This window comes from Dipodomys spectabilis, unplaced genomic scaffold (genome assembly GCF_019054845.1).
Source record: "Dipodomys spectabilis isolate Male_0828 unplaced genomic scaffold, ASM1905484v1 ptg000145l, whole genome shotgun sequence".
NCBI lineage: Eukaryota > Metazoa > Chordata > Mammalia > Rodentia > Heteromyidae > Dipodomys > Dipodomys spectabilis.
The window spans coordinates 7,491,053-7,512,370 of NW_024870822.1; the positions used below are offsets into that span (position 1 = coordinate 7,491,053).

Here is a 21,318-nt window from a genome sequence, read left to right on the forward strand (position 1 = left end):
TGCCTTTGTCAATACTTAGTTCCTTTTTCTTACTGAGACGTATTCCATGGTACCACAGGTACTTTGATTATTGTGATGATCTCCAGCTTTGGCTGTTACAAATAACATTGCTGTGATCTGTTGTATCCAGGATCAGAGACTCCTCTCTCCCATAGGTATATGTCTCGTGTGGAGAACAATGGATCAATCCTGACCTCTCCATTGCCCAGCAAAAGAAGCAAATCTTCCTCAGGAACTTAGCATCTGACATTTCCAAAATTCAAGCCTTCTGCTGTTCACGCAAGGTAGAAGGTGAGCACTGAAACTACTTTTCTGTAATATAGCAGCTAAATGTAAACACTTGTCTCCGGAGAAAGGAAAGGATAGCGCTATCGATTTCCTTAGGCTCCCTTGGACTCTGGGGGCTGAAATCACTCCCTGGTCATCTCTGTAGTCTTTAGAGAGGCACCTCTCTGTGCCTGGTAAGCTCTTCTAAAAAGTTCCCCAGCAAGTTTCTCCATAAATCTTCAGAAACCAGATCCAGGGTTATGTGGCCGTGCCTCAGGAAGCAACTGTGTCATTGTTTGGAACAAGGTACCCATTCCCTTGAGCAACTGAGATTCTCGCAGTGATACCAATATCGAGAAGGAGGATTACCTGTGTTTGTTCTTCTGGTTTTTTATCTTCCTCAAACGCCCCCTGGACCAGACATAGAGGCTTTTCTCTAAGTTACTAGGGATGGCAGAGCCAAAGCATTTTGGAAGAATCACAAATCACGACTGTATCATATTGTCTTGTTGTGGTGTGATGTTTGTTTAAAAAAACACACACAAAAAAACTTTCTTTAGACTTTTGCTTTCCTCTCGTAGTTTCTCTCATTTCCATGTGCTCCTATTCCTTCTCTTAGAGTGAGGAAAAATTAAAAAAAAATTAATTTAAAACAGTACCCCATTCCATCTGGTGAACACTCTACAGTAAAGTTTTACTTATGCCTTTCAAGACATGGAGACTTTCATTGATGAGTTTGAATCTCAGAGAATGACCTAGAGACATACAGGTAACTAATGTAACCATTTGAGTAGTTGGAAGATGGAATAATTAACTTATCTTTGGAAAGACCTATTTTTAGTACTTTTGACTAAGAATATCTGAGAGAAAAGACTCTACAAGCATTGAATTAAGTGAAATCCAACTTCTTACTTTAAAGAGTAAACCAACAAATAGATCAAATGGCTGGAAATAGTTCGTGCTTGTGTTTAGCATATGTTTTTAAATTCCCAGGGCTCCACCATCAAACTAATAATATGTCCTTGCAATTTGTGTATTTCGGTTCAGCTCTTGTTTTAGAAGTCCAAAGTGACATTGTGTCTGGAAGCAAGCTTGCTGTGCGTAAACTTAGAGTAACTTTTGGAGAAGAGAAGCAACTTGAACAACCAGAGGGAAAACAAATGCAAAATGATGTTTTAACAGCAGAACATGCTTCCGGTGAAATTCTGTAAGTAATCAGGCTAACCAGAAAAGCTTCCAGGCTCCTTTGTGAACTCAGCTCATTCTGAGCCTGATAACAGTCCAGAGCCCATGCAGGAAACTCGTGCCCTGTTTCTGAAAAGGATGTCAGGAGCAGAACAGAATTTAATTAGTTTCTGACAAATGGATACGCTTGAAGCTTCAACCATCACAATGATCGATCTGCTTTCAGTAACTTTTTAAGTTATTTTTTACATCACAGATTATTTACGTTTTAAATTTAATTTTATTGTAAGGGTGTCAGAGGAATGACAGTTACATAAGTAAGGTAATGAGTACATTTTTTTGTCGAACATTCTTACCTCCTCCTTTGTTTTCCCTCCTTCCCTCCCCCTGTACCCTTCTCCCTGCCTAAGTTATAAAGTTCATTTCCAGCATGGTGTCATGTGAGTATCACTGTTGCATTGGCTCACTTTGGTCTTTTGTTTCACCATTGTTATTCCTTTCCCTTCCCCAAATCAGGTAAATGTATATAGAAGACACAGGGTGCCGAAATAAAAAACAAAAACAGTAACAGTAGGGGATAAACCAAAGGAAAGAAAAGGAAAGAAAAAAGAAATAACTTTACACTGTACATTAAAAGCAAAATCAAAGAAACAAAAACCTCTCTTTTTTTCCGTTATCTTAGAGCTCATTTCGATTAGCATCATTTTATATGGTCATATGTACACAGTTACATTTTTATTATTATTTTTAAAGAAACTAGAATCTTCCCTTAGTAAACATCGACCTTGGGAACCATTCAGCTTCTCTCCTAACAAAGGTCCAAGATAGATGCGTATTAATGTATACCTATCATTCTGACTCATTGAAATACTTTTCTGATGCATCTCTGTATCTATAATTTCCTCCTCCCAAGTCACCTCTAAGTTCCATCAGTGGAAAGTTATCTTTATAATACACAACCTTCTTTTCTGTAGACTCTATCTCTGGATAGAGCGTAGGTCTGCACAAGTTAGGCAAGTGCTCTTATCACTGAGTCATATCCCCTGTATTTATAAAGTCTTCTATGTCTATCTTTTGCAGACAGACAAAAGAGTCTGATATTCTAGTCCCACATCATTGTCTTTCATTGGCTCTCATTTGTACCTCTTGTCCACTTCCCCTTCATATTTTGCTTCCTGAATCATGAACTCCAGTGTCTAGCTTAGCAATAAGCTATTGCCTGAAGGTAGGATATTCCATTTATGTTCTCTTATAAGGCTCTGAGCCTCATACTAATTTTTTCAACTCCAAATAATTTTACTTTCTTCATATATTTAAAATAATTTTACTTTCTTCATATACTTCATCAAATCCATGGACTCTTCACTGAAATCAACTTGAGCAAAGATTATCCTGAGCCATGCTCCTTCAGTCTCTGATCCTCTTACCCCATCTACCATGCTGCTTAAGAGCTATGTCACAGATGCTCTGTGCGTGGTGGTGGTGGTGGGGGAAGGGATGGTAGGGGAAAAACAAAGGAGGAGGCAACAATGCTGGATAAGAAATGTACTCATTATCTTGCTCATGTAACTGTAACCCCTTTGTACTGTATTTTCACAAGAAAAAACTTAATTAAAAAAAGAATAGACTAACTGGCTCTGAGTAAGTAGAGGGATAAGTGAGTGTATTTCCAAATTATACAAAGAAAAATACCTGGTCAGTTACATTGCAATAACTGCAAGAATTAATTTAGTATTGTTACAAACTTACAAAAAAATACCTTCTCATGTCTGTAATTCTACCTGTTTAGGAGGCTGAGATCTGAGGACTGCAGTTTGAAATCAGCTTATGTAAAAACATCCATGTCATTCTAATCTCCAGCTAACAACAACAGCAACAAAAAACAATAGAGTGGAAGTGTGGCTCAAATGGTGGAGTACCAGCTTTGAGTGGACCAAGCTTAGGAACAGTATCCAAGCCCTGAGTTTAAGCTCTAGTACTGGTATACACCACACACACACACACACACACACACACACACACACACACACACACACACACACACACACACTATCTTCAGTTATAAGATTATTAACTTTTATTTTAGAAAACACATTTCCTAGCTTTGGTGAGTGGTTCATTGATCCTGTCTTGACACCACCAATGGCACCTGAGGGCATTTTTTTCAAGGAATAATTCTTTGTCATAACTCCTACAATAGTTAGGGAATTAGCCACGAATTTTCCTAATATCCCTTTTTGTTCTGTGAGGTATATCATCTGGCCCTTGACTTATTATCTGCATATAGACAAAAAATACAGAAAAATTAGGAAAAAGGAAACATTTTTATACCTTTTCCTAAGCATTCCTGGCCAGCTCTCTCACTCCAGCCTCTTCTAGAATGTTTCCAGTAACAAGGAGATCATTACTCCAAAGGGCATCTAACTCTAATACTTAAGTAGTTAATGAGAGAGAACATCTCCATCCCAAGGTTTATCTGTTTCACTGCCTTGTGCTCTAGTCTTCTGCTTGATAGCTCCTACATCCTTATTATCAGTACACCAGGGGCTCTTCCTTCAGGCTCACTTTTAATAGTGCCATGAATGATTTCAGTGGGCATCATATATTAGAAAGTCGCTCAGATTGCTCCAGAATTCCCTAAACAGGTTTGGAAGATTTTGCATATTGAGGATTGTCTATAACATAATCAGGAAGGAACTTAAATCTAGAGGGATGATTTTAACTACTAAGTACCTATGTAAAGATGCTTGGTGTAAATCCCTAAGAAGCACAATGGGGAAAAGTGAATGCTCAGAAAGCATTGGTTTTTTGCTCTATGTAAAGACCTTTCAGATCACAGGGGAGCTTGGGGGAAATTTTTGCTTTTCCTCGCCAGTTTGTAGGGTAGGCCTGATCCACCTCTTAGAGTCTTGTCCAGTACCACCTACCCCTGCATACTCACACCACATACCCTTCACACTAATGTCTTATTGTTCTTCAATTGGCCAAAAGTACAAATGATTCAGATCCTTCCCATGTGTTCTTTACTCCGTTCTTGCTGTGGATTCTCACATAGCTGGCTGCTTCCCTTTGACCAAATTTCAATTTGCATATGTACTCATAGAGACTTCTCTGACCCCATTACTAAAATAGACCATGTCTCATTCCAGTGATTTTCTATTGTAATATTTTACTTTATTGAACATATAGCACTTACTTGATTATTTATGGATTTATTTGTCTATTTTCTCTCTCTTCCCATTAGAACATTTGAAATCCAAAGCACTTATTCTATTCATCACTCTATGCTAACACATAGAAGTCTGTGCCTGACATATAATAATGGCTCAATAAATAATGTTAAAGGAATGAATAGCTTTCAGATGGATGATGATTTCCATGAGCAAATTAGTTAATGAATAAATCAAGGTGGATTGCTAAAAGTGTTCTGAAATTGACTTAATGAGAGTTCACTTGACAGGGAGCTTAGGAGCTGATAGATAAGTTCTAAGTAAGAAAAGGGAAATCCTGGATATAAGGGAAACGGCTTGTCTGCGTCTTGCCAACTTCAAAACCAAGATGACACTTTTTCTCTTTTCCTCTAAGAAATAGTTAGTGGGAAAGTTGTGTTTCTCATTTAGGACACAAGGTGGCAGTCTTGCTTTTCAACTGTTAGGGAGATTCTTGCTCTTTCTGCAAGGGCTGAATGAAGCAGTGGTTACTTTGTTTCATAGCCACATGCAACACTGCTATTAATGTTACCGATGTGTACAATCAACTCTGCTAACGCAGGACTTGTCCTTGAAGATTTTCATAATTTGATATTGCTTGCAGTTGCATAAAACGATCACTAGACCTTGAGGATCACAGCCTGTCCCAGAGAGCTTTATTTACAAGTATGCATGTTTAGAGTGCTGAAATACTCTTGCTGCATGTATCTCATTTTTCATATTATGTCAAGGTATCACTCAAAGCAAATGTGCTCTAAACAATGGTCTATAACTTAATGTACATGGATCCATATGGTGTTTACTGCTCTGGGTCATCTTTGTTGTAAAAAGAAGCCAGAAGTCTGGCTCAATTATTCCACTTGCGACTATTTTGTTGTGATGCTGTAGTATATTGTTGTCTCTTAAAATCTTGCAGGTATGTGAAGATGCTATTTGAGTCTCTAGATTCCTGTACTGAGGGGGAAAGGTTAATTTGATTTAATATCAAGTAAACTTTATAGAACCTAGTCATTTTGGCTACATTTTCCAGATAGAATTATGACCTACTTATGAGGTAGTAGGAGGAGTCTTTACATGTTTATGATGGCTTCTCAAGTGATCTTAATCTTTATCACTTTTGAAATGTAATACATAGCCTCATTTTTCTAAATCATAATAACAAACATGAATGCCATATTTTATATGCCTGAGGGATTTTATTTGTAGCTTTCTAAGTAAAAGATTTAAATTATGTAATAGACAGATGTGGATTTCTAAAGTTAGGCATTCCTTTGGAAATACAATTTATAGATCCACCGGCATCCTATGAGCTCTGATCAGATTGTTTCACAGAAAATGTGCTTAGACTTGTGTTTGCATCTGGCTTGATAGAGATTCACATGCCAGAGCTCATCTCCGAATGGCAGCACTTCACCCGCTGCTCAGGTATGCCTGGCAGGGCACTTCCTGCGACTCTGAGGAGGACCACATTCTTCCGAAGAAAGTGGAAGAAAAGCCCTTGGAAAAACTAAAACCACAAAAGGGAGACAGGTAAAAAAGTTGCAAAGGATTCTTTCTTAGGCGTTTTCACTACTGTTGGCTACTTTTGACACACAGGTGCACATTTTTGTCTTATGTTTTCATTACACATATTTGTAAGTATTGGTGAGAAGGTTCTCTTCCCTTTAGCGAGCGCCTTTTTTGTGCAGTGTAGTATAATTTCTTGCTTTCTTGTTAGTCTTCTTTTCAAATTTTTAAAATTCATTTTTAAGTAGCTGTACAAAAGAGGGTCATTTAGCAAAGCAGTTTATGAATGCAATACATCATGATCCATGTCATCCCCTTCAACATTCTCACTCAACCCTTATCCACTCATTCCTTCACTCTTCTTAAGTTTGCAGGATATACATTGAATTCTTGAATGCATTCCCCCCCCCCCACCCCCTTCTCCTCTTCATCTGTCTACCTCTTTCCCCTGGACCCTACCCCCATCCTTTTACTGCTTCCACATTTGCCTTAGTAGGAGAACTTAGAATAAAGCTGACATATTTGTTGAATAACTATATGGATGAAATTATAAACAAGCATGTGCTATACTTTAATGATCTTAAGAAAATACTGAGGGGCTGGGAAGATGGCTCAGTGGTAGAGCACTTGCCTTGCATGCATGAGGCCCTGGGTTCGATTCCTCAGCATCATGTAAGCAAAAAGAAAAAAGCTGGAAGTGGCGCTGTGGCTCAAGTGATAGAGCGCTAGCCTTGAGCTGAAGAGCTGAGGGACAGCACCCAGGCCCAAAGTTCAGGTCCCACAACCAGACCAAAAAATATTGAAATACAATTCTTCTTTTTCTAATTTTATTATTTTCTAGCCAACATTCAAGGGAGTGAGAGGAATCTAGACAGTACTGCATAGTATTAAGCATTAGTTCATAGCCTTAGTCATTTGCTTAATAGTGTAGTGGTTTCTGAATTATGTTAAGCCAGCTTAGCACTTTTAGCAGCTAGCATTAGACCGTGCACATAGTAGGGGCTGAATAGAGTTCTATAGATTAATTTAATTGGCAAGGTATTGTGGTATTTAACATAATTAGTAACTTCGCTTAATGCATTAAGATCATTAAGAGAACTTACTAGCCTATTAGCTTGACTTTACTTTGTGTTATGATACTTCATGATTTGTTAGGAGACCGTGGTATCCTATTTACTAGGTATATTGTAGAAAGCACATAGAAAAAAATCATAGTTTGAGTTCAACCCCTTTATTTCTCTTTTTACTTTATATGGCCTTCCTACTTGTTTTTTGAATTTCATTTTTTTCTTTAAATGCTTCCTCTTCTGAACTTTTTATATTCTGATGAATTTTGTAAATGTTTCCTTAAGCACCTTTGTTTCTGTTACAAAATAAATCCATACTTCTGAGCTTTACATCAACTATTAGATGTTAACAGCCTTGCTATTGTTCCAGTACTGGGAGAATTTACCATCCCAGTTCCCCTAGTGTGCATGCCATTTTTTTCTTCTACTAACAGACTTTTCTTTGTCTCAGCCATTCCCCAAAGTATAGTAAATTGATGAAGGCCCACCGTCAACAGTTTGAATATAGAGATGGACAAATTATAAGCCATGCTATGTCTCAGTTGGTCTTGGGAGTACAGGGTCCTGACCTCCGTTCAGGCATGGAAGTGGTTTTGATGGCAAAGAAATCGGATGATAATCATCAACGTTGGATACACAAAGAAGACAGCAGGTAAACCCACTGCATTTGAAGGTTAATATGTCAAAACTTGAATAAGAGCCTAACAGGTCCTTTTCAAGAAGAGAGATAGTTGAGGCTTTGTATTTTTCTGTCTGATTTAACTAGAGAGAAAGAAAAAGAGAGAGAGAGATGGAAAGATTCTACATACAATCAATCTTCTAATAATCTGCCATTGGTACAGAAATTTACTTGGCCATTAGGTACAAGATGATATGCTCCCCTAATATAGCTTTCTGATTTGAAACAATAAATTTAAAACACTTCCAATTAAAAATTTTTCCCATAAACTCAATCCCTGTTAGTCCTTCCCCACCCCAGGTCTTCGCTACTTCCTTAGCTTTCATAAAAATAACCAACTGACATGGCTTCTAATCACATGGTAAAAACCAATTCTTTGGGAAATACATCAACTTAAATGAATGTCTGTCACCCTGGATACAGTTTTAAACCATCTGCTGTCAATTTTTTTTTAACCCCTCTGCTGTACAGAGGGGTTACAGTTACATAAGTAAGGTAATAAGTACAATTTTTGTCAATCTTGTTACCCCTTCCCTCATTTTCCCCTACTTTCCCTCCCTTCCAACCCCCGCCCCCCCACAAGTTGTACAGATCATTTCCAACATACTGTCTTGTGTATGTCGCTGTTGCATTGATTCCCCTGTGTCCTTTGTCTCATTCAAAGACAGTCAAGAGAAACCTAAAACCGTCTAGCTAGCTGATGATATTATGAAAGTATGAATTTTGTTGGATATAATAATGGCTTAAGGATTCTGTTTTTCTTAAAAAAGAAGAAAGAAAGAAAATTCCTGGTTAGCCGAGCAACATTGTACTATTCAGATAAAATTGAAAGGTGTGTTAGACTTGTTTGTGCACTTGTGCACAATTTTTCTTTCTGAGAAAGAGCTGTGATTTTCATTGCATTTTCTATAGCTCCATGTCCAGGGCTGTGGATCTCTGCGTTGAGAGAGACTGCATTAGCAGGCTGTGGGCTCAGTGTGGGCAGGAGAGGACTAGCTTTACCCTGTTTTTCCTTGCCACATGGATGGCGAGGAACACTTACTGGTCTTGTCTCAGGGAAGTTGGAGAACAGAATGTCCAAACAGAGCTGGTGAATGTATTCCTTTGCTCCATAACCTGGGGCTCTTTGCCCTGAGGAGCTAGTAGAACAGCAGGCTTTTTTCTTTGCTTCCTGTGAATGGCTGGTTTTGGAAGGGACTGGAATTCAAGTATTCATCTGCAGGAACTTATGGAAAGTAGTGTTTTAGGAGCTGGTGGTTGTTGGGCAAGCAGGAAGCAACTTCTGTCAAGTATGGGCATGCTACCATGCAAAGGGAATGGGGGTACTGGTTCAGCAACAGGCCAGGAGTTCATGGTGTCCATGTCATAGGGCAGTGAGCCGGGACTGCCAGGCAGTGGGGGACTGTGAGAGGCCCTGAGGCTGCACATCTGGCACCTGGTTGGAGCAGGGCTTCACTAGATGTGTTCATCCCTAACTGTGGATCTCATGCAGAAGTCAGAAAGGGCAGGAGAGCCCTGGCTTGCCATGTTCTTCCAGCACTCTATGTTGAGAAAGCTTCACATGAGGGTCGTGTTAAGAGTCATATATCCACATGGTAGAACATGTCCGTAGCAGACAGGCAGCCTGCTGGGAAGCAGCACAGAAGGAGGTTAAATCTGGTTCTGCTAGTTTGTAATGGAGTGAATCCTGTTTTCTCAAGGACCTTTCACCTGGTGAGTAACCCAGATCTGGTGCTGGCGGTCTCTATGATCAAGGCTCCGAATGAAGCCAGCGGCTATCCAGTTATTGTTCAGGTAAGATGTGTATTGCAAGTGAGTAATCATAGCCCTTTAATGAAAGTGAAAGAGAGCTCCATGCCTCCTTGTTGTGGAGCCAAAAAATAGCTGTCATAGAATGCTATCTTGAATGTCATTGTTAAAATATTTATAACAGGCTGCCTAGATTTCAAATGGAGCATGTTGCTGTATCTCTCAATTTAGTTGAATCCAACAGATGGTGATTGTAGGCTTGCTTCAAGTTCAGCTCTGTGTTAGTTACTCAAATCAAAACCAATGTACGTAGGAGGAATTGTCCAGGCAGAATTCATGGGTTTACAGTCTTAGTGGTGGATGCAGTCAAGTGACTGCTCTTAGAGGTGCCTAAATTTGATCATGGAAAACATCAGAACGCCTCCTTCCCCATACCTGGAAACTGAAGGGGGGAGATAACCTGATGAAGAAGGTCTGTATTTTTGGAGGACATGAGTCCACATTGCTAATTCTACAAAGCAACCCACTTGCAGCATACTTTTAATAGGTTTTACAAGTGCTTATAGTCACGAAAATTTTTTTGAGAGACCCCAGAGAACTCTGGCTTTATTTAGTTTGGGGCAAAAACTTAGGAAACTCTTTTTCTTATTCATCTGGGATCCTCATATCTCAATCACGCATAAATAGACTTTTTTCTTTTCCAGCTTGGACACCAGAAACTTTAGGAGCATTTCTGCTCTATGTTTACTTTCTATGCCCTGCACAGCATTTTCTATCTTTTCGTTGAACAGAATAATTGTCTCCACATGGCATTTGTTTAATTTGTGTTTTTAATAGCATTGAAGCAACTTGTTTTGCAGCCCCTGAATCTGAAAGTGGGACATAGCAATCTGGACAAATACCAGAGCTTAATTAAATCTTCTGTCTTCACAATAAATAAGGGCTAAAAATGATGCTGAGAGACACAACATACATAACATTGCATTTTATTCTATCAGGTACCTCTTCAGCACAGACCACAATGAGATAAAATCACATACACATGCAACAGTAATGCCTTAATCAGTTTTATAAAATGGCAATCAAGAATTCAATGTATATCCTACAAAATTAGGAAAAGTGAGGGAAGGGACGGGTTGGGAGGGATGGGTGAGAATGTTGAAGGGAATGACATTGACCGAGGTGTGTTGAATTCATACACTACTTTGAAACTTGGAAACCCCTTTGTTCAACTACTGAATGAAGATAAAAATATTTAACATAAAATAAAATTGCAAAAATAAACAAGTAATATCTTAATCCATTTTTATACAATGTCTTTCCCTGAGGTTCTCATTTTGCAAGAACTAAATTTAACCTCAAGATTATTTGGATTACCTTTCACATTTTTCTTTTGTTAGTGTTTCATTTTGTTTTTTACTTATTGAAGCAATCAGTTTGTGAGAAAATAAAATTGATATTAAAATAATAAAAATGATGCATGTTAATGTAATGCTGCCAGACCTTTTCTTGTTCCTTGGAAATGCAGACTCTGCTTATAGACCTCTGAGGAAAGCTGATCCGTTTGTCTGATCCATTAGGTCAGTTCTTAGAACTCATTTATTTTCTTCTTTGCTTCTAATCGCTCACCTGGTAAAGTAGGTGCTATAAATTATAAAGTACCTTGAGGTGTCAGGATATATTTAGTTAGAATTTATGTATTGGCTAAAGGTCTGTTAAAACTATTTCTTTAGCCATATTTGAGACAACTTTTCTAATTAGAATAAATATCCTGTTCCTATTACAAATTTTAACTGAATGTTCTTAGGAAAGAAAAACAACCTTGAATAACATCAGAGTAATTTAAATTAAAAATACAGAGTATGGAAATATTATGGTAAAACCTCCCTTGTACAACTTACATGTAAACAAAAATTATTTTAATAATGAAAACATCAATGAAATACTATTTATTTAGCTTAGTAAACATTTAGGAAAACGTGCCATCCAGAAATATAAAAAAATGGGTAATCTCATACACAATTGGTGTAAGTATAAAGTAATATATTCCTTTTAACCATTTGTTAATGGTTCCTGCCTATAATCCTACATGAAATGAGAGGATCGAAGTTCAAATTCAGCCTGGGAAGACAAATAAATCTTGGACTCATATCGCCAATTAACCAGCAAAAAGCTGGAACTGGAGTGTGAGGCCTGCCACTGTACTGGCAAAACAACAACAACAAAAAGATATTCTCTCTAGAAAGGATCCTGATGTAATATAGTCATTAGAAATGATTGTATTTTGATATTTTAGATATTTGTACTAAGAAATGATCATAGGCTAATATGGATATATTTGCACTATTATGTTTTATGAATTACAGGGAAATTTTAAGAAATAACTTGCATGTTGAATTATTAGCTATTAATAAAATCACATATCTCTAAGATGAAATGATAGAAAATCTTTAGAAAAAGACGCATGACAACATTTGCTAAGTGGAAAAAAAGTTGCCAACTTGCATCTATTTTGTGATTTTGCTTTTGTAAATCAACTGTGAATGTAAATGATGATATAATTGCCCAAATATCAATACTAGTCATTGCATAGTAGACTTATGAATAATTATTCATATTTTCTAAACTCATGAAAATTCTTGACTACTATGACTCTCATAAAATTACCTGTCTATTTCCTTACATATTTATCTCTTTTTGTTTCCAGAAATATAAGCCATATGAAAATGGAGCTGCCAATCAAAAGTGGCATTACAAGGAAAACATGAAAGCCTTTATGGCCTTCCAGAGCACTGCCCTGGATAAGGAAATCACATCAGCAAATTTTGCTGGCATATGCACATCATCTGTCATCAAAGAAGATATTGATCAACCAGTAAGTGATTTCCTCTTCCCAAGGATAAAAGAAAAAAATATAGGGTAATTTAATAAAGCAAGAAACATTTTTTCCTCAAAGGAAAACTTCTGTTCATACAAGTTGAACGTTGTTCTTACTTTTTTTCTTTTGGGACAAGGTGTTGCTATGTAGTCCAATGTGGCCTTTAACTTACCATCTTACTACCTCTGCCTTATGGGTACAGGCATGTGTGACTATGCCCAGCTTCCGCATGGATTATTTTATGAAATCACATAGATGTTGTGATTCTAGTTAGGAAAGACTTAAGGAAAGCTATGATCAATAAAATAAATTGATTAGTATTTAATGATTGTGAAATTATACTTCCATACATATTCCAAAATAGGGAGAGTAATACAATGAGTTTTCAGTTACCTATATACAAATTCAACTATTCCCAGACATGCTATTGTTTTGCCTGAACATTAAGCTACTCTCTAAAAATTTTGAATGCGAACTATCATAACCTATATCATAGGTAACAAAATTAATAACTTTCTGGGTGTACACTATTCTATTCTTTTTTGTTGGTGGTGGTGGTCATGGGGCTTGAACTCGGCCTGGGCACTGTCCCTCAGCTCTTCAGCTCAAGGCTAGTGCTCTACCACTTGAGGCACAGTGACACTTCTGGTTTTCTGGTGTTTATTGGAGAAGAGTTTCCTGCCCAGGCTGGCTTTGAACTGTGATCCTCAGATCTCAGCCTCCTGAGTAGCTAGGATTATAGGTGTGAGCTACCGACACCTGGCTGACTATTCTATTCTTAATCAAGTTTTCCATCTTGACCTAAAAATTCTTTTTGTGGCTTGTTGGTTTGAATCAAGATTCAAGAAGGTACCCAGGTGACATCTGATTGTATACTCTGGATCCCTTTTTTTTTGTAGAATTTCCTAAATTTATTTATTTTCTTTCTCATTCCCATTCTTTGACTTTTTTCTCTATCCCCATAATTTTTGCAAATGGAAATTGAGCGCTAGAGTTGTAACTAAATTTTTGAGTAGCATTGTGGCTAGACCCTTGCTGGGTTTTCCTGTGTGTTTCATATGCAGCACTCTGCAAACAATGCCTAGGTTTTCCATTTTTAATGATATTAGTTGGTTCAGGTTACTTCAACCTCATCCCATATTAAAAAATTCATCAATAAGTTTTCTCCAAAGTCATAATTTCATTTAAAACGAGTCAATGTCATTTAACTGAGTTGTATTTCCCTTCACTTGTTAGTTGAACATTTAGTATAAGGAAAAACAGTACCTCATTAACTAGATGTCTGACTACCCCAAAATATAGTTTGTAGGGGAAAGTAGAATAAGTGTTCAAGTGTTTAATTCTTTCCATCTGCTCCCATACCTATTGCAGTTTAACACACTAACTGAAAGTTTATTGACCTCTCTCTCTCTCTCTCCCTCTCTCTCTCTTTCTCTCTCTCTCTTTGTAGGCTAGCAGTATAGGCTGGGCTGATCTTACCTGGGCAATCCTGATGATTTTGGCAAGGATCACAACTAATGTAACCTTGGTAGTTAATTGTTTGGTGGCTCTATGAGGACTAATCAACGATGGCCTTCCTGACATATCCAGTGGCTGGCACATTGTTCACTGTGGACATTAGTTCTCTAACTTCTTAGTTTCTCAAGGAAGCTACCGCAAGCTTGTTCATATTGTGGTTTTGAAGTTAATAGTGGTAGCTCAAACAGAACAAACTGCAGAGTAAGTTCTTCTTACATCTGCTTGCCTGGCATTTGCTAGTGCTACCTTGAGTCAAAGTAAGTCACATGACCTTGTCCATATTCAAGGGAAAGAGATAAGGAGAAAGAAGAAATCTTTACATCTGAGCATAGGAGCAGTAAAGTTACACTTCAAAATGGCACACAAGGGCTGGAGGCCTGGTCCAAATGGCAGAGTGTTTACCTGACAAGTGTGAAGCACTTAGTTCAAACTCCTATACCATTAAAATATGTTTTTGGCCTGGTGCTGGTAACCCTAGATACTTGGTGAGCTAAGAGCAGGATTTAAGAGCTGAAGAGCTCAAGGAAAGCCTGGAAGAAACACTTGATAGAGAATCTATCTGAAACATAACCAGGAAAAAGCAGGGCTGAGATACAGCTCAAATAGTAGAACATTAGCCTAACAAGTGCAGGGCTCTGAGTTCAAATCCCATTACTGTCTCCTCCCTTCATGGCATGCAAACAAGGTTGGAACGTTTTTATTGTGGGCATCTTTGGAATAGTCTGCTACATTCTGTAATGGGCATATTTTCAGTTATAAATTGGTCCCAGTTTACTTATATGGTGTCCAGGGAGTTGTAGTTTTTCTTCTATTATTTTTACTTTTATTCATAGCATCATTCTGAACTCATGGGATTTTATATACACAATCAGTCAAAATGTTTCCTTTTTCTTGTCAGTTTCACACTGTCCCTCTTTGAGCCAGGAATACTTATTTGCCTGCTCTTGCATCTTTCTGACATGATTCCTTTATTTTGGGAGTCTCTTACTTATACTGTCGATTTCTTGCCCTAAATCTGGCCCTGCCAGATAACCTGATAGGCTATTGTCACTGACGTTAAAGTGTCGCTGCACTGTTTGGAAATACCTTCTTAAAAATACTATTATTAGGGAGTAAGAGATGCATTTATATTGTGGTTTCAAATTTGATGATGGACATGCATGGCTAATTATGTCATAGATGTACTATTGAAATGATACCATAATTCAGATGTTCCTATATAAGTGTCTTTGTTTCCCATGCTAGGGATATTACTATGTCTCTCCTGGTGAAAAGAGGAAAACAATGCTCTGCCTGGCTTGTGGAAGATGCATGAGAGCAGCGAAGGATCTGAAACAGTTGCTTCCAGGAGTTCCATTCCTCTGTGCATCGGGCTCCAAAACTCAGAAGTCCTTATCTCCAGGGCCTTTCATGGTCATCAATGCGGCAAAGGTATAGAATAGTCTTCGCCCTGCTAATGCATATTTGGCAACAGTTGGGAAACTTTTGGAAACTTGGATACATTCATTACCCATGCCTTCAGGATCATCTCCACTCAATTCGCCTACCTCAGATCCACCTTTACCATCCTTCTTGCATTGATTTCCTTTCCCCATTGTAATCTAAAATATATAGTCTATTAATAGTTCGATCCACCCTTTGAAGTTAATTGGGCATTTCTGCAGCTTCAATCTGCTGACACTTTCCACTGTTCTTGATGTGGCTTTGAGGAAGTAACTCTTTACTTACTGGGGCAGTTTTTCTGCTTATATCCACAGGGTCATCTCTGTTTTAGGCGTCTGGAGAGGTTCTGGAAGAACCCGATATGTTTTTTGTTAATTTGCGGTGACTTTGGGTGTCTGAATTCACACTTCTATGCCTAATACTATTTAAGGCTCCGGGAGGAGAAGAATTAATCCATGCCCTACCGCTTTCTCATGATCTTCATTCCAAATGGTCCCATTATTATTATTTTTTAATTGTGAGAAAGAACAGAGGAAACTTATATAGCCAAATAAAAGTGGATTCCTAAATGTGGGCAGCTTACCAGCCTGATGTGCTGAGGACCTGTTCCCAGATTGCCCTCCTCTTGGGCCTAATCTCAGTCCACGTGTAGAGTGGAGCAGTAGCACACTGCTGTGGGCATCAACTGAAACCATTACCCCAAAGGAGAAAGGGATCCATCCTTTGGGAAGCCTGAGGTCGAGAGCTGATTGGAGAGAATGTCCAGTGTTACACAGCTTCCCCGCCCCCGCGCCCCCTCCCTCCCCCTGCCCGCTCCCCCCCCCCCGCCCCCACCCCCCGCCCCCACCGCCCCACAGCAGAAGTCATGCTTCACAGTCCGATTCCACTCCTCATTCATGAATAGCTTCCACCCTGGAATGACAGTCTCCTGAAGTAAAAAAAAAATCAGAGAATATCTGTCATGTTAGTGTTCCCTTACTGAGCCTTCAGAGTCACTCTGGTCCTGGAATCTTCTTCCATCATTTGTTATAGAGAAAAATCAAAAGAGGAAGTGGCGCTGTAGCTCAAGTGGTAGAGCGCTAGCCTTGAGCTGAAGAGATGAGGGATAGGGCTCAGACCCAGAGTTCAAGCCCCACAACCGACAAAAAAAAAAAAAAAAAAAAAATCCAAAGAAACAACAACAACAACAACAAAAAGTTCCCTCACCTCCCAGGCTAAACAAAGCAACACAAAATAAAACACACAGAGAGGGCAAAACCCTCAAGCCAGAGTCCCACAAGTCACCCTGTAGCGCAAATGACAGGGTTCGAAAGAAAGCAAGAATACTAACGCCAAATCCTTCCTACTATGGCATGAGAAGTCTCTAGTATATGAGGTTAGCTGTGCAAAATTTACTACCACACACACATATATTCATTAAGTGAAGAGATTGGGGATCGAAATATGCCAAAGTAGCAAAACTGAAAGAAAACTGTTTGTGTTCATATAGTTTTTTCTTCAACAAATCAGGTTGATTTATCATCTGACGAGGTTGAGAAAACTCTAAATTATTATGAAGAACGTCTGTTATCCTTACGGACAAAGGCTTGCCCGCCGACTATGGCTCACAAGGATGTGGCAGCTCTGAACCAGCAGGCAGTGAAGATAATTGCATACAGAAATGGGGAAGGATACCGCAATGGAAAGTTAATTGTGGCTAAAACATTCCCCATGGTAAGTGACTATCACTTAATGGTGCTTTGCATCTTCAGAGGTAATGACAGTGGTGAGAGAAGGCAGTGAGGTAGAGTGATAAATGTCCTCAGCCAGAGGCACCAATTCAAATTGATGAGATCAAGATCTCAGATTTTTAAAGGCATTCTTTTAAAAAGTTTCTTTCTTTGAATACAGGCTTTGGGGAAGAAACAAAAATATGCCTGCAATTCTAGTGACTCAGAAGGCTGAAATCTGAAGATTTGGGTTCAAAACCAGACAAATCCATGAAAATCACATCTCGAAATAACCAGTAAAAGGCCAGAGGTGGAGGTGTAGCTCAAGTGATAGTGTGTCAGCATTTAGAGAAAAAGCCAGGCAAGAGCACTAGGTCATGTAGTTAAGCACCACACTATGGCTTTTAGATTGGTGCAAAAGTGAAGATAAAACAATACTATCAAACTTTGTTCATTCTTGTGAAGAGCAGAGGCTTTTTCCTCTCATGTTTCCGAGGCCAGCTTCAAGTTTTATGCCACATGAACTCATAGTCTAAGAAATGTCACCTCCCTTATCAGCTGGGTCATTTAAACACATATTTATTGATAAAGCATCTCACTTCATGCTGAATGAGAGAATCGAGGAATGTGTTTGGAATGACTTTGGGTCTTCCTTATAGGCTGTGTTGTCCTTGGGAGAGAGGAAAAGCACAGGCCAGCTTGGTCCTTCCATTGTCTCATGATAGTCTTGTTAAACATTCTGGTCAATGCTTTTAATACACATTTTACGAAGATGTTAACTATAACATGGAATTACATACCAGGCTGTGCAAACAAACACACTCATACACACCTGTTCACTAATTCCTGTGATCAAAAAATGGATTTTTAAAGTAAGATATCTCTCTACATTGCATTATGTAAAGTATAAGAGTTAGTAACTCAAAGAATGGCTTTTATAAAGATCTTGGAAAAAATTCTAACCTTCCATCCCACTTTCTATCTGTAAAACAGTGACAATAGTATGAGTTAGTTCTTGTTTAAAAATTTACTCATTTATTTAAAGCTGTCCATCCATCTGAAATACTGCAGTGTTAGACCTCATAGAGCAACAAAATGAAAGTCGATTTTTAAAAAATTATTATCTTTAAGTAGCTGTGCAAAGAAGTTTCAGCAATGAAAGTAGATTTCTAGGTTAGAAACTTTTGACAAAATACTCACATGCTGCATATCTTTTGGCATGCATAACTGCTAAGTGAAATCTTCAGAGCTAAGAATTTTTACAGCTGGATAAGCCTGATGTTGCGGGATCAGGTAGGGCAACCATCAGACGCATCACTATGTAACCAGCAAGATCACTCGGTCCTCGGATTTCTACCATCTAAACATTAAGTCTTTCCCCAAATTTCTTTTGTTATTCTTTGTTATTCTTCTCAGGGCTGTCATTTTCCATGTCAGTCCTTTACAGCTTGTGTTATATAGCTTCTTACAGAATGCATGGAACAACTTGGACTTAACAGAGCAGCCTCAAAAGTATATACCAGAGATGGAACCACAATCCATTCCCTGCACAATTTAGTTTTATGGGCTCTAGAGGAAGCTTGTATCCAAAGATGCACTGAGGAACAGAAGAATGACAGAGCTCCTGTTGGAAGAGAAGAGAGCACTATTGAAAATATCAAAGGTTGGCTATAGTCTAACTCAGTTATTAGCTGGTTCTACTTACATGCAGCCATGAAAAAAGTTAATGTGATTTTTTTTTCATTCAGTTTTCATTGTTAAAATTTTTCAGTCCCAGTCAGCTACTTTGGTAAGTGAGTCTGAGTATCAATATGATTCTCACAATGACTTTACCTTGCAAAAGAAGGAAAAGTAAAAATAATATAGGGGCTGGGAATGTGGCTTTGTGGTAGAGTGCTTGCCAAGCATGCAGAAAGCCCTAGGTTTGATTCCTCAGTACCATATACACAGAAAACACCAGAAGTGGCTCAAGTGATATAGTGCTAGCCTTGAACAAAAGCACCTCAGGGACAGTGCCCAGGCTCTGAGTTCAAGCCCCAGGCTGGCAAAAAATGTAAAATTTGATTTTAGCGTAGAAAAAATGAATTCCATAAAATTATCAAAATGATTTAGATAGTTTAGCTACTTCATGGATCATCTTTTGTTTCCAAATTCAGAAACAACAGCCAACTGACAACATGTACGTAATCATTGTTAGACCAAATCTCCTCCTATTATTAGAAGAAAAGGACTCTAGCCATCTAACTCTCCTGTCTTGCTGTCTGCACTGCTTTTAACACCTGCCAGAAGCTTGAGTTTATGTCCCTTATTGAAAATCATAGTACAGCCTCTAATAAGGTGCATCTTTGTGGGTCTTGTTCTAATTTGAGAGGAGGGACTTGTATCTTTAAACACTTTAGTAATGAAATAAAATGATGCTAGTAGTGGAATCAGCAGAGCTTTCTTTGTGTGAGATTTCTATCCTTGATGTATTAAGAGGCTAACCAGATTTATGGTCTCTAATGTTGGTATCTTCTATTTAAATAAAGTTTTTAATGAGATATTTTTCATAAACATTCTCAGAAGGCATGCTTTCTTTATTCATTGAATATGTGTCATTTATTTTTCAGAAAACTCAATAATGAAAGCAAAAAACAAACTATTTCAAGGAACTCGGAAATCTGCTTGTTTGGATGGTGTAGATGAGGTTTTGCTCACCCTTGTTCTGAGAAATCCTATTGCCATCTGGGTATCTTGCGGTGAGCCATTTCTACCTCCAAATGGTGAGCTTCTTAGTTTGCACTCCTTCAAGGAAGTTTATAAAGAGAAGGAGAAACAAATTTTATGTCAGCATAAGAAAATGAATTAAATAGGCAGAATGTCAACATAACATCACATTTATGCAAAAACACAGGCAGTCCATCAATTAATATATGCACAAGGATAGCAATGGTCTCATATTTGCACAATTGACTGCTTTTTCTTACTGGAATGGAGTATTCTGCGTGGAGAAATGTCTAATTTAGTTGATAAAGAGATCCTTGGTCTATAAGACTGAGAATAATGGTATACATTAGAAAATAACAAATGAGTTTAATTCACACTGAGGACGACCTGTCTACACATTTTCATTTTTAAGAATTGTACCCTTTAGGCACTAGGTGGATGTTTAAAAAATGAATGGGTTCCAAGCCAGGCTTTCATCACCTCCAAATAGTTTGTGGAAGTGGAAAATGAAATATGGCTATTGCATATGGTAAATCTATATAATAAAACAGCATCGCTCTTTTTCTCCCTCCGTTCCATAAAAAATGCCTTAAGCCCTGTCATCTTTCAAATGAGGTTTCTTTTTAATGACCCTTACCTTTTAATTACTTGTTTCTAATTGAATCAATTTCTTGAAGCAGAAAGTTCTTTATAAATTATTGGTGTTCATGATAAATGTTGTTGATAAAGGAATGCAAGATAAAATATCACGCATTTTTATTATATTAGCTTTACAGAAAGCAGAAAAAGAAGAGAAACGGAACTGGCTGAAAAAGGACAAACTTTTGGCTGATTTAGATACCATGAAACACAAAATGAGACAGTTAAAAGGTCAGTATGAACTAAACTATACATCTCCATGTTTAACTCTAAATATAAGCTTGCTTGCTGATGGTTCTTTCTACAATTACCTATGAATGTCTTATTTAACCAGTAATTATTGTTTAACTATTGCCCTACATTAATTCCCATGAGCAAATTCTGAAATCTATTGGATTTTTAAAAGCATAGCCTTTCAGTGTTGACTTAATATTTGCAAACTTTATATTAAATGAAATGCTAAATAACATATAAACATTAAAAATGATGACAATATCTCTTAGTGCTTGTGAAGTAAGCCCTGACTTAACATTTTATGAATTCTATGGGTTTTAGTTATTTTTTTTAACCTGACTGACTTGAGTATTGCTGGTAAGAAGTTGTGTTTGTACTTTTCCTGAGTTTGCTTTTGCTTTAAATAACTGGGATGAGGAAGTGCTGAAATCCTCAAAATTTGGTATCAATATCTCAAAGACCCCTCTTTTTTCAAGCAGCCTAATACACATTAGTCATAGCAAAAAAAAATCAGTTGTTATGTGTCTTC

At 37.9% G+C, this 21,318-nt stretch overlaps 1 protein-coding gene across 1 annotated transcript in view; it reads left to right on the forward strand.

The window, feature by feature from the left end:
• The window catches only part of LOC122117721 (doublecortin domain-containing protein 1-like), a 50,654-nt gene that overhangs the window by 16,329 nt on the left and 13,007 nt on the right, over nt 1–21,318 (forward strand). Inside the window, exons 5-15 of the mRNA XM_042691515.1 lie at nt 156–291; nt 1,315–1,474; nt 6,033–6,191; nt 7,686–7,886; nt 9,614–9,707; nt 12,370–12,537; nt 15,304–15,489; nt 17,011–17,214; nt 18,672–18,873; nt 19,820–19,972; nt 20,685–20,786. Of these exons, the coding sequence (XP_042547449.1) occupies nt 156–291; nt 1,315–1,474; nt 6,033–6,191; nt 7,686–7,886; nt 9,614–9,707; nt 12,370–12,537; nt 15,304–15,489; nt 17,011–17,214; nt 18,672–18,873; nt 19,820–19,972; nt 20,685–20,786 (1,765 nt within the window). The remainder of the gene's footprint in view (nt 1–155; nt 292–1,314; nt 1,475–6,032; nt 6,192–7,685; nt 7,887–9,613; nt 9,708–12,369; nt 12,538–15,303; nt 15,490–17,010; nt 17,215–18,671; nt 18,874–19,819; nt 19,973–20,684; nt 20,787–21,318) is intronic.